The 17,915-nt window shown below is 34.9% G+C and overlaps 1 protein-coding gene across 1 annotated transcript; it reads left to right on the forward strand.

Annotated features, from left to right (window-relative positions):
• Positions 1-15,290: 15,290 nt before the first annotated feature.
• Positions 15,291-16,925, forward strand: LOC110875507 (kinesin-1 heavy chain-like). Its single transcript, XM_022123703.1, has 3 exons — positions 15,291-15,804; positions 15,856-16,151; positions 16,200-16,925. The coding sequence occupies exons 1-3, from the start codon at positions 15,291-15,293 to the stop codon at positions 16,923-16,925; spliced, it is 1,536 nt and encodes a 511-aa protein (XP_021979395.1).
• Positions 16,926-17,915: the final 990 nt, after the last annotated feature.

A 17,915-nucleotide genomic window follows, 5' to 3' on the forward strand; every position in this document is an offset into this window, starting at 1 on the left:
GGCACAATCAACACAGGGACGACTATTGCACATGTCCTCACAAGAGTTAGAGGTGCTTTCGGTATCGCCGATGTTGTTAGAATCCGAATGCATCCCTAATAATCCTCCTCGACTGTCGTCTTGTGATGAATAACTAGTTTTCATCTCAAGCTCTTTAAATATTTGGAGAATTATTTCTTCGAGCTGACATAATTCTTCGGGAGTTCTGTCATCTAAAAGAAATGGTTGAGGGCATTCGGGGGAGAGATAGGGATCATTTTTACTTTCGCCCATCTTAAGGTTACAGGGAAACGATAGGTCTAAATAGTGGGGAGTGTAATTTAGAAAGTAACATTCTAAATCTTTATGAAATCAACCACATATTGACACCATTCACCGTAAGAGGAGCAAAAGTAAAAATAATCAATATCACTCATGTTTTTATCAGAAATTACCAACCGTCAGGATATTACGGTTCTGTTTTCAGTAACTGGAGTTTGGACACGGGGGCGTGTTCAGTGGGCACGGCCCCGTGCTCAGCTACTTTCTGACTTAAAACAGGATTGCCAGTAACAAAGATGGACACGGCCCCGTGTTTGGCCGAGCACGGCCCGTGCTGAAGTCTGCAAAAACTGAAAAATTAATAAAAATCCTAAAAAAAAAATAGGAAAACAAGTAAAAATAATTAGGTTGTTGATTGCTAACTTTCTTAAAATCCTTGTGTCCCCGGCAACGGCGCCAAAAACTTGGTGTGGGTTCGGCGTGATATATTTTTACTGATATTTTAAGCCCATTTTACACATTAGTCAAGTTTTAAATTTATAAAACACGATATTCTACTAACACTAAACACGCACTTGGGCAAGTGCACCCATCGTGGGCGTAGTATAGCGTTGGTAAGATATCGAGGTCGTCCAAGGACACAAGAGCTTTTAGTACCGGTTTATCCTCAACGTCTAATTAATTTAAATTTTTTTAGAAAAGGTTTTAAGTATGAAAATAAAACCTAAAAATGCAGAAATAAAAATAAAATAAATACAGATAGACAAGATGAATCACTTGTCTTAGTTATAGTAGTAGGCCCCTCTTTTGAAGGTGACGTTACCCTCAACCCAGTGGTTTAAGTCAGCAAGGATACAATCCCAAAGGTTCGGAATATTGAAAGATAAGTAATTAAGTTATTAATGCGAAAAGTGGAAGGACCCTCTTTTGAAGGTGACGTGACCCTCGGCTAAGTGGTTTGAGTCAGCAGGGATACAATCCCATGTAGCCGTTTAATGTATTAATAGTAGTTTACATATGATGGGATCAAGTTTTCGCACCCCCGCCATCCAATACCAGTGGGTATTGAAGGAGGTCCTAGTAAGCTTGACCCAGGTTCTTCCAGGATCTATACACTGAACAAGGCAAGAACTTTACTAAACCATTCCCTTAACCCCGACCAGGTAGCCAACATACCTCTATATAGATCGTAGAGACATGAATGGTATAAATCTTTTACTTTATATAGACAGTAAAGTAATGCTAAGTCACCACGGACATATGTAAAGAAAATTCACCTTCAACATAAGAAACTAGTTATTAAAGTCGTTAATACAAAACCAAATAAAAATTGCTGAAAGATTAAAAATGAAAAGTAATACATAAAAGACTTGTCTTCACCAAGTGATTTAAGAGGCTTAGCCAAACATGGCCTTTGAATGGAAAGAACTCTTACGATCAATCTTCGATCCCGAGACTACTACACACTCTAAAGATGGATGATGGACGATGGTGGTGGGTGTTGGTGGTGTAGTGGTGGTGGAGTGGTGGCAAAGTGGGAGACTTGTGGTTTGCCAAGGGATGCCTTTGAAGTGAGCCAGGCATCCCTATTTATAGCCTGCACAGAGCTCTCGCCACGGCCCCATGTCCAGTGCGCACGCCCCCGTGGCCAGCCTTTTTTCTTTCTTCATTAAATGCATTTGTCAGCAGAGGGCCCCACACGGCCTCGCGTTCAGCGGTCACGGCCCACTGGGAAGAAGCAAATCTGTACTATCAAGATTTTGAAAGATTCTGCGTATCTTAGCGTTGACCATGCCCCATGCTGAGTTGGGCACGCCACCGTGGTGGGCGTAGAAGCTTCCACAGCTTTGTCTCTTCTGCAGGCACCTGACCACGTCCCGATGTCCAGTGAGCACGGCCCCGTGGTCAGTGTTCTGTTTCTTTGTTTTTGCTTTGGGGATGCTTCCGAGGGGTCGGGCATGTCACGTCTATTCCTTTCCTTTGTATTTATGTTGGTTTTGGCTGTATATTTGTTCCTTTTGCTCGTTTAAGCTCATTTGGTCTTCTAAATTCAAAAGGAAGACAAAAACACACTTTTTCCAAAATTAGTACTAAAAAAGGGTTAGTTTTATGCCTCATTTGATGTAATTTATATATTACATTTTGCACACATCAAATACCCCCCACACTTGAATCTCTGCTTGTACTCAAGCAAAAGTCTTTAATATGTGGCTTACACACCCAAATGGAATAGGTAGAAGAGAAGTTTTGGACTTGTCTTGAGTGTCGGGAATCCAAGATCTTTATTGGGTTTTATTTTTGTTCCATTTACAATCCTATTCCTTATGATTTATTTAGAACTTTTCATAAGAAAAATTACTTATTTGGGCATTACATGCTTAAAATTAGCTTTTGAGTTTAGTTTAGCATTTAGGGTTAGGATTTTTGGAGGTTTAGGATTAAGATTAGGTTTTTGGATGTCGGGTGGGGGGGTTTAGGTTTTTTTCGGGTTTATGTTTAGGGTTTAGTTTTAGGTTTCCGGGAGGGGGGTTAGGTTTTTGGGGGGTGGGGTGGAAGGGTTTAGGCTTTTGGTGGGAGGGTGAATTTAGGTTTTTGGGGGTGGGGATGGGGGAGGGGTTTATGTTTTTGGGGGGTGTCGGTGGGGGGTGGGTTAAGTGGTTTAGGCTTTCCCTATTATTTTACATGTGAAGTACAATTTTTTTATATATAAAAATCTGCGAAAAAAATAATAAAATTGTAAAAAAAATTTGGTATGTTTTTTTAGTTAGTTTTTTGGTTTTCTCATGGTCCATATATATACATATATGTGTGTGTGTGTGTATGTGTCTGTTTGTATGGAGAGGATCATGAGAAAACTATACATAAATGAGAAAACTAAAAAATGCCTAAAAATATGGAAAAAAAAAATTTACAATTTTTTTTTATAAAAATTCGCTATTTTTAATGTATAAAAAATATTTTTCAAAAAAAAAACTTGTACTGCATATGTGCGTTATATGTGTACTGCACATGTGTATTATATGTATATGCTGCACATATGCTTTATATGCTTAAAATTTGATTTGTGTTTATTTTAGCTTTTAGGGTTAGGTTTTTTTTGGAGATTTAAGATTAGGATTAGATTTTTCGGTGTGGTGAGAGGGGGTTTAGCTTTTTGGGGAGTGCGGGTGGGGGGTTAGGTTTTTTAGGGGTTTATGTTTAGAGTTTAGTTTTAGGTTGTTTTTAGGGTGGAGTGGGGGGTTTATGTTTTTTGGGGGTAAGGGTGGGTGGGGTGGGGGGGGGGGAGTTAGGCTTTTGGTGGGAGGGTGGATTTAAGTTTTTGCGGTGGGGTGGGGGTTTAGGTTTTTGAGGGGTGTTGGTGGGGGGGGGGGGGGTTGGTTAGGTGGTTTAGGCTTTTTTTTTCGTAATATTGCACTTGTGAGTAACAACTCTTTTTCTTTTTCTTTTTTTTTTTAGAAAAAAAGTTATTTTATATATTAAATATAGCAAATTTTAAGAAAAAAATTAAAAAAAAAATTGGTATGTTTTTTTGCTTTTTTAGGTAGTTTTTTAGGATTCTCATTTAAACTAGTTTTTGCAAAATCCGTCCCATATATATAAAAAAAAAAAATTGTACCGCACATGTGCAATAATACACAAAGTTTTTTTATATATAAAAAGTAACGAAAATTTATAAAAAAATTTGGTATGTTTTTTAGACTTTTTTAGTTAGTTTTCGAGTTTTTACTCTAATTGGTGGTTTTCATTTGAACCATCCGCTATATATATATATATATATATATATATATATATATATATATATATATATATATATATATATATATATATATATATATATATATATATATATATATATATATGGGGATGGATCATGAAAAAACTAGTTTAAATGAGAAAACCAAAAAACTATTTTTTAATTATTTAAAAAAATCACTATTTTTTACATTTTTTTTTTAAAATCACTATTTTTTATGTATGGAAAAAAATTTTAAAAAAACCTAACCCCCTCCCCCCCCCCCAAGCTAAAATGCTAAAACTAAACCCTAAAAAAACTAAAAAAAACAAAAAAAAAATAAAAAAACACACAAAATAGGGTTAGGTTAACGTACAATATCCCTTATCATACAATACGTACGCTCTCATCTCAGCCGTCAGATCTTCATCCCACATTGAAATCGCATCTTGGTTTTTTGTAACAATTTCGCATGTTGGTTTTTTAACATGCGAATTCATCAAAATTACCACATGCGAAATTGTTACAAAAAACCAACATGCGATTTCATCAAAATTATCACATGCGAAATTGTTAATAAAAACCAACATACGATTCAGCAAAATTATCACATGCGATTTCATCCATGCGATTTTATAACATGCGATTTCACTATATCGTACGTATTGTACGTTAAAGGATATTGTATTTTACACTTTCACTATATATATATATACACATATATATATATATAGGGGGCTGCTAGAATGAGAACCACCCCGAGTTGTAAGAACCGCGAGAACCACACCATCCGGGTCGCCGTTTACCATGATTTTTTTTACAACTAGATGTGTGTATTATAAACACAGCCGTAAAAAAAATTTTAAACGCCGCGGCCGAGGGGGTAGTTTTTTACACCACAAGTTTGGTTTTTTTATTTTTTTTTCTTTTTTATTTTTTTTTTACACCAAACTTGTGGTGTAAAAAACTACCCCCTCGGCCAGGCGTTTAAATTTTTTTTTACGGCTGTGTTTATAATACACACATCTAGTTGTAAAAAAAAATCATGGTAAACGGCGACCCGGATGGTGTGGTTCTCGCGGTTCTTACAACTCGAGGTGGTTCTTATTTTAGCGCAATTCTATATATATATATATATATATATATATATATATATATATATATATATATATATATATATATATATATATATATATATAGGCTAGGAGTTGGCTAGAAAGTCCAAATTTCCTAAAAAGTGTAAAAAGTCATAAAACACCATAATGTCAACCATAAAACACACAAAAAAACCCACAAATAACATAATGAAGATTACTAAAACAACATGTATGTGGGTTTGTGTTGTGTTTTACGTGTTAAGGCTCTGATTATGGAATTACAAATATTATTGTGTTTTATGTTGTTTAGCTTTTTGTGTTTTATATTCATAGTTCTACGATGGTGTGTTTGAAGTTTTTATAGGCTATTAGGGTTTGAATATGGTGTTTTAGTAATCTTCATTCTATTATTTGTGAGTTTTAGGTGTGTTTTATGGCTGAAATTATTATGTTTTATGACTTTTTACACTTTCTAGGAAACTTGGACTTTCTACCCGAACCCCACCTTAGTATATATATATATATATATATATATATATATAGAAATGGGATCAGGAGAAAACGCTCAAAAGTGTGAGAACGGTGAGAACGCTTCCTGGCTCAACACGTGTCACGCCACTTAGAGAAGGGCGGGGGGACTTTTTTGTCCTTTCATATTTATTTTTTTAAACGCGTGTCACTTCATATTTCCATTTTTTTAGCGTTTAACAAATACGCGGCGTTTTTATTGTTTTTAGATCAGAATCATAGTAAATATTTTGGCGCTTTTTTTTTTTGTGTTTTTTAGATCAGGATGCAGGCCTTTAATGTAAAAAACATCAGTAATTTTCGTGATTTTATTATATCAAGTGTTTTGCCATGTAGGATACAAGCCTATAATGTAACAGGCAATTATGCCGTTTTGAAAAGATAAATAAATTTCAATTTTCCATGTAGTGGTAGTAATATATCTTTAATGTTTGTCAATAATGATACCATCTCTTTATTTTACTGTTTCTTTCAATTTTCATCTGTCAATTAGTGTTGATTTTTCCAGTAATACTTTGTTTGCGTTTTTTGGCATTTTACATAGCAACATCGTGCTTTGCTAGCATTCATTCTCACAGTTTTTCACACTATCAGGCGTTTTGGTGTATGTAATTTTTGGCGTTTTATACTCAATTTTTTTTTAAAATAGTAGAGAATTAGATGATAAACAACATAGAATTAGATAACAAACAATAGAAAATGAAAAACAAATTTTAATCAAATTTCACATTCAAATCTTCACTGTCATCAGCCACTTTTACTTTAACCTTTTTGGCGTTTTGAACCTGTTTTTGAATACCTTATATAGATCCTTATTTTCCTACATAACGGCCGTCTTTAGAAGATGCTTATTTTTTGTGACATCCTTTATGGTGGGTGGATATATACTTGTTTGATGACATGTTGAAGACCAACGTCTGCTCTAATGTATTGATCCCTTCATGCCATCAATATATCCATCAAGAACAAAGTGACATGATGTCATATCAGTGTCATCAGTCTCTTTATCTTGAATATTTGTCCATCTCATTCAGCAAAAGATTATAGAGATACCTAACTCAGAGAAGAATCCATTCAGTGAAACTTCATTCAGATCAATACTCAATATAGCAGAATCGAGGTTCTGCATCTATGGCTTTTTTAAGTATTATTTTTGGTGTTTTTAAAGTGAATGGTTTCTAGGAAATATGTCGTTTTGTTTCTGGGTTTGTGATCAGTTGATTCTGCTGAGACGTCTCTCTTATAGGATGTTTTTGGCGCGTAATTTAGGCGATAATTTATTTATAATATATGATATCAATAAAGTAGCCGTCTTTTTTAGTTACTGTGTATTTTTACTGTTTTTTTTTGTTCAGCTTTTTATGAGTTTTTAGTGTCATACACTTTCCATCTCCCAAGTTTGGCGTTTTTGAATGGGTTTAAGTAGTTTTCGGCGTTTTTTTTTCATTTTTAGCTTTTATTAATTAATACTTCTGCAAATTAGTTTCATTATAGTTTGGGAGTTTTTGGCATTTTTACTCTATTTATGGCGTTTCATATGCATTATGACTGTTTGGCGTTTTATTAATATGATGTATTTTTTTATTCTAAGTTGAAAAATACATAGCAAACAACAGAAAAAGAAAATTAAAAAAAATAAAAATAAAAATAATTCATCTTCCAAATCTTCACTGTCATCAGTCTCTTTCTTCTTTGAATCATGTTCGCTGGTGGTTAGGCTTAGCCATGCTTGTGTTTTTGTGGCCGTTTGGAAAGACAAAATGACATGAGTTTTTTTTTTTTTTTGAATATGTATCTTCAAACAACTCATTAGTGTCATTCGTCTTTTCATGCCATTAAAATATTCATCAAGAACAAAACACAGAAAATGATATAAGTCTGACCCCATCATCTTTTTATTTATGATTTGTCCATCTGATGCAACAAAATGTTATTTGAGTCGCAGCACCTCAAGGAAGAATGCATTATCTGAAACCTTGGCTTAGAACAATATTTGAATATACAAGAAACGATATTTGGCATTTTTGGCATTTTACTGAGGAAATAGTGTATCTGAAAGAACCGTCGATTTTTTGGAATCTTTGATGTTTGAGTGTTTTGGCGTTTTCTAAGATGAATGGTATATAGTAGAAAATATGGTCTTTTTTGAGTAGGTGTGTTTGATGTTTTGGGGATTTTGACGTTTGTAAGATGAATGATATATAGTAGAAAATATGGCGTTTCAGGTTCTGGGGGTTGTGTTTTTATGTCTGGGATGTTTTTGTTTATATAGCGTGTTTTTTGTTCCGTAATGGCGTTTTATTCATCTGTATGGTGTTTTGGTATAGAGGTGTAAAGACGCTTTTACCCTTAATGAGGCGCGTCTACGTAATAAAACTGATGTTATTTAACGAAAATGCCACCGCGCCAATCTAGTCCATAGATTGTTTTAATCAGAGGATCCATAAGCGTTCTCACCGTTCTCACACTTCTATCGTTTTCTCTAAATCCCGACCCTACATATGTGTGTGTGTATATATATATATATAGCATAAGTATCTGAATAAAACCCCTATAATTTAGAAAACTTGGGAAACCTGGATTGTGTGGACAAGATTCATCCACATCATCTATTAAAAACACATGTATAAAGGGCAATTTGGTCATTTTGTTCAACCCATCACCTCACACTTTCCCATCCCATCAATTCTTTGTGTCACATCACTATCTATCTCTCTCATATATCTCTTTTAGCTTTTCATTAAATATTATCTTTTCATCCATTCGAACCTGCATAATATCCTCTTCTCTCTCTCTCTCTCTCTCTCTCTCATTCCTTTCTTCCTCAGACACAACTCAAACCTGCATATCCTCTTCTTCGTCGAAGCCACGAGATCTGAAGATTGAATATCGAAGTCACCAGATCTGAAGAATCCATTTCTCAAAGCCACAATCGAAGCCACGAGATCTGAAGATCGAACATTGAAGCCACCAGATCTGAAGATCGAAGATCGAAGCCACCATGTGTTCATGTACTCATCCCTTTCTTTTGAAGCCACCAGATCTGAAGATGGAAGCCACCATCGAAGCTCTCAAAGAAAAGTAGTAAGGTGTTGCTCTCATTACATCTTTGTTTCTGTTTTTAGAGAGAGAAAGCTAATTTTATTAGAGAGATACTACAATCTTCATCTTGTTCATCTTGACACCAAGAACACACGCACAAGTGTGTGAGAGAGAAATAAGTTTAAAAGATCTTACTTTTGTTATTTATGTAGTTTGTTTAAATTTATACTTTTTATAATGTTTGATAGATTTAAAATCAAAGCTTAGTTTGTTTATTTCAATTTTTTAAAATCAAGACCAGGAAGAAATTTGTGTATACCTAATTTCTCTCTTCAAAGTATATTGATATTTCTTTTACAAAGAACTAATGTTGAATTTTTAAACTGTTTGTTCATCGATTTGGAGTTGATGATTGTTTTTAGTTAGATTTTATTTTGGGGTGGGGGGATATACGTTTTATAATCTCGTTTATATTACATATAAAAAGCCATGTTTTTTTGCTAGCATAATTAGCTACGTATGTTACATTTCTGCCAGTTGCATTCTAAACTGTTTATCCTATATCTTGTAACATGTGTTACACTTCGAGGTAATATATGTTGTTGCAGGGTGTTACACATATATACTTAACGTAATAGTGATTTTAAATGAAAAAAATGTTTTTTAGATGGACTTGACTTGGATAACACATTTTCATTACCTTTAGAAACTTTATAATTTATTCGGAATATTTCGTTTATTTTACAAATAAAAAAAGTTACTTATATGTAGTAACAACGTTACACATGTTACTTATAGCTACCCCAACCCTTTTTTTGGACACAATAGGGGCTGCAGATATGTAACACATGTTAGCCACGTTACACATCTTACATATAGTTGTTATATGTGTTATAGCAAAATTTTACACATGCACACATGTTACATAGCAGATTAATAAGTTTAACTACAGGAGATTAATAGTGATGCACTTGTTTTGTTCATAGGTGAATGGATGTTTTGTGCTTAAGATGAAGATGGTTATCAAGAAGCGAAGTATAGTTAGATTTTTGTTAACTTATGATAGTTTTTGGATATTTTTATATATGGGGATGATTCAAATGAAAACCACTTTTAACTCAAAAACTAACTAAAAAAACCTAAAAAACACACCAATTTTTTTATTAAAATTCGCTAGTTTTTGTATATATAAAAAAATTTTTCAATTTTTTTTTGTAGTGCACATATGTAATAATATACATGTGTAGTACATGTACACATGTGCACTACAATTTTTTTTTAAAAAGTTTATTTTATATACAAAAAATAGCGAAAATTGGTAAATATATTTTTTGATGCAAAAAGACAAAAATATTTTCATATTACCTATCCTGAAGAAAAAATGGCATCTTTCAAATCTACAAATTTACATACCCTGAAGAAAAAATATTTTCATACTTGTAAATATATTTTTTGATGAAAAAAAAAAAACCAAATCCAACGAACTTTATCTCCATTTGTTGATCATCATTCTTGTTCGTATTTCCAACGTACTAATAAAAAAATTGCACACAGAAAAAGTCAAAACGAAAAACGTGTACAATACTGTATTTACTTGTACGTAAACAAAATTTACATCGTTATAAATTAGGTTGTAGGTTGCGGGTTAACAATTTGGTCGAATGGAATACGTGTGATGTTTTAAGAGAGTTCGACTTTTACAATTTCAGATCATCGCGTTAAAAATGTGAAAAAGGGCTTCCATGTAAAAAAAATGTGAATGCAACTCTAGTTCCGGGGCGTAAAAACATTAAATGTAAAAAGAATAATGGTTAAAGTGTAGGCAATTTTTACGTACGTTTTCGAATATGAAAAAAAAAATTACGGCTTCATTCTCCACCCTCCAATAACTATGAACACAAAGAAAACAAAATGTAATCAACATTTAACATAAAAACACTAGATCAAAATTACGACGTTACGCACGTTATCAAAACTTTTTTTAAGCATTTTTTACACACGTTGTAATCAACATACACTTTCACCCAATTTACACACCTTATTCAACATTTCAAAAACAAATGAACCAACATAGATGTTTTTTACATGGAATGAAAATATTTTTACGTCGACTTTTACAAAAAAAAAAATTACATTGAATGTAAAAGATATTTTTTACATTGAATGTAAATACTCTAACATCAAATTTTACAAAAATATTTTTTTACATCGAATGTAAATACTTTTATATGATTTTAACATTGTATTTCTGGTGTAATTTTTTTTTAAATTAATGTAAAAAAAATTTCACTAATGTAAAAAAATTTACATCGTATTTCTAAGGTAACATTTTTTACACTAATGAATAAAATATTCATCTTTGTAAGGCATATAAAAATTATGTTCCAAAATCACAAGATTCATATTTCTTACACCGACGTAAATATTTTGTACACCATTTTTACGGAGGTAAATATTTTGTACACCTTTTTACACAAACGTAAATATTTTTACACCATTTTTACACAAATTGTGCCTTTAATAAAAACCAAAATCACCATAACAATGATTAAATTTAATTAATTAACATATTTAATTAGTTTGGGTACACGTGTCGTGCCACATCACACAGGGGCTTTATGGGGCGCTATGTCACTAGAGCCCGTAGTCATAAAGCCCCTACCTCATCATTACTCAATTAATTAATTTTCGTTTTTTAAATTAATTTCTATTTATAAAATTAAAAACCATTTCATTAAATAAAAAAAAGATTACAATAAAATAAAAAAAGCGTTAAAATAAAATAAATAAAAAAACTTACACTAAATTAAAATAATTAACTCAAATTTTGGTGAAAATCAGAGCCCATAAAAACAAAACACAAAACCAGCCCAAAACCAACCCAAAGCCCATAAATTAAAAACACTGAAATCCCTCTTCTTCCTTGTCTTCCTTCTTCTTCGATATATACCTGCAACACAAAATTAAAAACCCTAAAAACAGAGCATTAAATATATGAGGAGGAAACCAGAAAATAAAAAAAAATCAAAAAAACAAAAGAAGACACACATCACACCGCTATATTAATCGCGCCACACCCCCATTTTCGTTTGATAGCGCCCACGGTTTTGGTATGGATGGCGCCATGGCGGCGCTATGAGTGGGCATACCGCCCCACTACGTATGCTCTTATACCTCTCTTGCGTACGCTTAGACTGATTCTGACTCGGTGGACCAACTTTGACAGTTGTTGACCACAATTGGTCCGGCATGACCCGCTACTACACTTGATTCCAACTTATCCGCTTCAAACCTTGGTGATTTAATATGTGAGTGTTCAAGTCGTTCGATCTCACACTACTATTGTCGAGAGACATTGCAACTGACCTGCCACCATTGCTCATTTGCAAACTATTGAAGCTGTCGATTAACATGTTCGACCCCTCACCTAGCTTATAGTAGAACACTTGTGATAGATCGACGAAGTTATCGTTACCGTTATTTACACCCATCATACCAGGAAGCTTTTAACCCTCCAACATTCTTTATCTAAAAAATTAGAACCACCTTCAAAAGTTCAAATTCTCATCAACCGACGCCAATATTCCGTATATCAAAGCTAAAAATAACACACGTAACACCAATTTTTCTCGAAAACACAGAGTCCTATTTCGAATCGATAAATTCCCAAGCATAAATTGTTTTAACATAACTTATATAAGTATTTAACAAGCCAAACATCAGTTAAACATAATCCCTAACCATCATTCCTAACTGTTAGTGCAATATGTCTGTAGCCTCCGTCTGTATCGAGTCTATGTATTTTGTCCTGCATGTGTCGTTGTAAAGTTTTGAATGTATGTTATTTTGTATTTAGACGAAACGGGAGATGGGACGTGATTTTGTAAACACATCCGGTCGGATGACATGGGTCATCCGGACGGATGGCCATCCCGATCGGATGACCCTCCGACCGGATGACACCACCTCTCCCAGACCGCCTATAAATAGAAGTGTAGGGGTTATCGTTTAGAACCTTTTGTCATTTTCTCTAGCGAAGCTTTGTCTAATCTTCATCAGGAACTTTGTACTTTCAGATTAATTAATGAGAATGGACATGTTTATCGATGATATCGTTGTTGATTACTCTCTGACGATGCTTAGGGATTCCACACCTGAGTATTGATCGATCCAACCACGTTCTTCATCTTAGAGAGAACCGACTCCTGCGAAGGCACTCACAAGTGGTATCAGAGCCACAGGAGGTCGAATTGGAGATAGCTATAGTGATTTCACGAGGATTTCAGCTGATTTCAGCCGTTTTTAGTCAAATCTCAGCGGAGATTTTGACCAATTCATCATCTTCTTCTACATTTCTATCTGTTTTCTATATTTTCACACCTAAAACTGCTAAAAACTCAAAATTGACAGACAATTTACGGACAAAATGGACTAAAATTGATATCAATCTATTCCTAATCAGTTACAGCATAGTCCTACAAAGTTTCAATCCAAAATTCGAGCTAAAACACGTTCAAATTGATCAAAATCGTGAACAATTTATCGAACAAGCTGACGTCACTCATCCGATCAGATTGCCATCCGATCGGATTGCACTAGATATTGTTCTATTTCACTTGCTGACGTTATACTCATCCGATCGGATTTACATCCGACCGAAAAAGTATTGTGGTGTTAAAAGTCCAAGTTTCATCCAACGAACGACCACACGATCGGATTGCCATTCGTCACTTGTGCCATTCGTCACTTGACAACTTCTATTTCAAAGATCATTTGTGTCATCCGTCCGAACGACCATTTGGAAGAACGACCATCCGATCCAAGTGTTTAAGTTTGTATTTTTTTTTTAAATTTAACTAAGTGTTTGATTTTTCAGGATCTAAAAGATGGGAGACGAATTCTTGAATCCTTTCGGAGATATTTTTGCCTACAACACAGGGGACACAACTTCCAACACAAATACCTACACGAACCCAAAGATCGCTACCAAGGCGATCTCTGACTCTTTAAGCGTCGATAATGCGTACGGAACGTACAATAAACCTCCAAAGCTAATGGCGATCGAGGATTATAATAGATGGGCAAAAAGGTTCGATGGGTGGTTAAAGGCATATGCATACGATAGCTGGAAATGCATGAAACATGGTTACAAAGCTTCAAGAGAGGATTATGAGAACCTGGATGACACTGAACATGAAGAGTTCGTAGCTGAACAGAAATGCATTGCTCTATTACATCAGTCCATTCGAGATGATATAATATCACTAATTGATTATAAAGACTCGAAAGATTTATGGGGTAAACTCGAAAAGAAATGTACAGGGGGTGAGGAAATAGTGAAAAATAAGGAAAGTTTGCTGAAAAAGGAATTTGATTTGTTTACATGTATGAGAAATGAAAGTGTCAATCAAATGATTGAAAGATTTTGTCATCTGAAGGCAGAATTATTCATGTATGGAATCAAGAAAGACGAGGATGAAATGGTTGACAAAATGTTCGAGGCACTGCCAAATGAGCAGGACTAGCAATATTTCGGTGTTGTGCTCAAAAACACCAAACCAATGGCAGAGATGACGGTAGATTAGTTAATCGAGAGACTTGAAGGTCACGAGCTGGAAATAAAGAAGACGAACAAGGAGAGCAACACAACATATCAACAAAACGTTGATCTATACTATCGGGGCAGTATGATTCCCAAAGTTACTTCACCAAGAACTACCTTTAGTGCTAAAAGCTCAAATGCTATGACACCAGAGAAGCCCAACAGTGGTTCTTCACCAAACAGTGGCTATCACGGAACTGGTTCTAATACATCTTCTTCATCCGCATCAAACAATCATCAGTCACAAAATGCTTCAAAAAGGTATTCCAGTGCAACATTGCTGTTAATCTGAACAATGCCCAGAATTTCAACGAGGAAACAACAAAGCAGCGGATGGTATTCTTGGCATCGATTTTAGAGTCTTACGAAAGCTTAGTTGCTGGAAAGATTGGGAACACCAATCTCACCAAAGGGGACTACGAACAAATAGAACCAGAGGAGATGGAGTTGATTGATATACGCTGGTGCATGGCGAGTGTGATTCACAGAGCTCAAAGATTTATGGAAATTACCTGGAGAAACTCTATCGGAGCTCCCTCAACGAAGCTCGGCTTCGACAAATAAAAGGTGACTTGCTTCAAATGCAAGCAGAAGGGACACTTCAAGCGAGAATTTCAAAACTCTACATCAGATGAGACCGAAAATCCGTTTCATGATGATTATTACAGAAAAGTAGTCTATCATCGAAACCGTGAGGAGCCACCGAGGATGAAACAGATTGAGGAGACTCCAAAAGAAAAATCAAGAGCCTTGGCAGTAATCCAAGATGATGAGGGCTTTGATTGGAGTGAATTTCTTCCCGAAGAGGACGCGACAGGTTACGCATTTATGGCAACTACTAAACCAGCAGCACCAGAATCCACATACAACCGAGAGAAGATTTTGGCACAAAGAAAGAAGAAAAAGATCTACGACACCTACAAAGAAGCCAAAAAGGCGGAAAAGGTAAGATCTGGATCATGAATGTTACTTGGATCTAAAAGGCAACATTTGCATTGATCCTTCTACCATTTATCTCGAAACAATCATGAAATCAATTCTACCAGTTGAGGAACATATCAAGATAGACGCAGCAAGGAGAGCTGAGAAAGAAAGGCTCAAACAGGAGAGTCGTGAAAGATGGTTGAAGTCCCTGGAACAAAAGAAAGTGGACGAATGGATCATCGACACTGAGAAAGAGATAACAGCCGAGAATCTGAAGAAGATGGCAGACCAAGTTCTAATGGCAAAAGCACTTGAGGTAGATTCCAAGTCTGCTTCTAGTTCTGAGTCATCAGGGAAGGTCAGTAGTAGTGGTTCGGAAAATGAATCAGGTAAGGCTGATTGTGCTAAAACAGAAAATGTTTGTAGATGTTGCACGAAAGAGTGCAAAGTCTGCAACACACATACATATCTCTCAAACAAAAGAATCCAGGAGCTGGTTGAGAAAATTGGTAAAAACGATAAAGAAATTCTAAGTCGAGATAAACTGGTTAAAGCTTCAAGTGAAAGAATCAAAGAATTAAGTGAAAAGATTGAAAAAGATAAAAGTGATGTTGAACGTTTTCAAAAAGAAAATGAGAAACTAATTCTTGAAAACCGAAAAATTTTAGAAAATTTTGACAAGTTGAAAAGATCAGTAAAAGATTCAGATGGACGTAACGGTAAAACTCATAAAGAAAATACCCATTTATCAGGAGTTCTTCAAGCGAAAGAAAAACTGATAAATCAGCAACTGGATGAGATCGCAAATCTTAAGCTTCAATTCCTAGAAGCTAAGATAGAAAATGAGAGAATAAATTTGAAGTTGAACAGCTATAACTCCGCTTGCTTTGTTCTTCAACACATAGTTCCCAAACCAATTGGGAAGAACAAAGCTGGTGAGGATGTTTACTCAGATGGAACAGGGGTGGGTTATCATAATGTTTCACCACCCATGTGAAACAATTTTACAAAGAAAAAATCTGGGTTGGCTAACGAATCTGAAACAAGTGAGAAAACAGATGTTGAAAAATTGCTAGAAAGTATTGATGTCACATTCACTTCACAATCTGATGAGGACAGTATTCAATATGAAGTTGTGAAAAATGTTGTTGAAAATGTACTAAAATCAGACAGTGATTCCACAGAAGAGGATGAATATTTTCTAAACAACAACATCCCGAAACTTAAGTCTCAAGACAACTTAAGTGACGAATCGACTCTTGTCATGTACAAGATGAACGGACCTGATAAGTTGTACTCGGATACTGAGTTTTTGATTGAGAATGTGAATGTGGATAAGCTGAAGAAAGTTTTCAAACTTGTTGAAGTAAAAGAGTTAACAAGTTCCAAAAGGTTTTTGAACCTTGAACGTGATAAATCTTACTACAAAAAACCTGTTGTGCCACCACGTTTTAACAGAAACAACCAAAACAGATGGTCGGGTGGATATCAGGGTGGTAAGAATTACCCGAAAAGGAACTTTCAGCAACAAAAGTTTGTTGAAAAGAAAGTGTTTGTGAAGAGCTCAAGCTCAATTTCCGAGCAAGAATCGGAAATCTTTTCAAAAACGAATGAAGAATTTTTTTTGCTAAGAAGGCCTCACAGCCGCAGATCGAAAGGAAAATTCGGGATGTTGACACCCGTACTTGCTTCAAATGCAACCAAGTTGGAGACATTGCACGAAAGTGTACCAACTTGAAACCTAAGTCTGTGGTTGTTGAGAATTCAAAAAAGAAAAATGATGTCAAAGGCAAAGCGCCTATGTTTGCTGAGTAGAAGCTTTCAAAATCTGAAAATGATAAAACCAAATGTAGGATCGGTTTCGGAACCGAACGAGTCGATCAGAAGTGTTCTCAGACTATAACAGAGGCGGAATTCATTGAAATAGTCTTCGTTTAGCTTGTGTAACACCGGAATCACTATTAACTGTCTGTTTTATTGAAAACACACAGTTTACAACTCAGTAGACACTTCGGCAGCACTTCGGCTCACCGGAACTAATTTCGTACGAAATGACTAGACCTAGCACCTATTTATAGAACAACTAATTCCGCTTTAACAGACTCAAGCGGGATAACATTTCAAGTGATATTACAGTTACAAACGAGATTAACATTCACGCAAAATTAGGTAGTTAATTCTGTGCGGAATTACCCTTGGTAATTCTGTGCGGAATTAGCTCCAACCCTAATTTCGACATTTTCTCGTACAATGTGCCATGGTCTGTCAGATCTGATCTAAGACTCGAACGAAGATGAAGTCGACAGACAACTGCACCAACAGACTTCCCCTTGAATGTTGACGGAATCTTCAGTGAGAGTCTTCAACATGACGACTCTTCAATCTTGATCGGTCTGTTTGAATGATGTTCCAGGATCACTGTCTGGAATTAGCTATCACCTAGAGATCAAATCCTGGCTTTTACTCAGTTTAAGCTCTTCACAGATTCTAAATCATCTCCTGGCTTTTCTTAGCAACAGGATATGAAATCTAACTTCTTCAATATTTCCTGCACACATTTTCTCACCAAAACATAAGTTTTTACTTAAATCAATAAGAAAAACTTACTGGTAAAAACAATTCAATCATAATAGTTACATCAAGTTCAAATTAATGACCTTGATTAACTAATCTTTACTTCTTTTCAGAACAAAAATTTCTTCAATTCAACATACATTTCCAACCCAAA

Source organism: Helianthus annuus, chromosome 9 (assembly GCF_002127325.2).
Source record: "Helianthus annuus cultivar XRQ/B chromosome 9, HanXRQr2.0-SUNRISE, whole genome shotgun sequence".
Taxonomy (NCBI): Eukaryota; Viridiplantae; Streptophyta; class Magnoliopsida; order Asterales; family Asteraceae; genus Helianthus; species Helianthus annuus.

Coding starts and splice junctions, on each gene's coding strand:
- LOC110875507 (XM_022123703.1), top strand. CDS start 15,291: ATGAAATCAATTCTACCAGTTGAGGAACATATCAAGATAGACGCAGCA. Junction 15,805..15,855: donor AGATAAAAGTGATGTTGAAC/GTTTTCAAAAAG, acceptor GAAAAATTTTAG/AAAATTTTGACAAGTTGAAA. Junction 16,152..16,199: donor TTTACTCAGATGGAACAGGG/GTGGGTTATCAT, acceptor AATTTTACAAAG/AAAAAATCTGGGTTGGCTAA.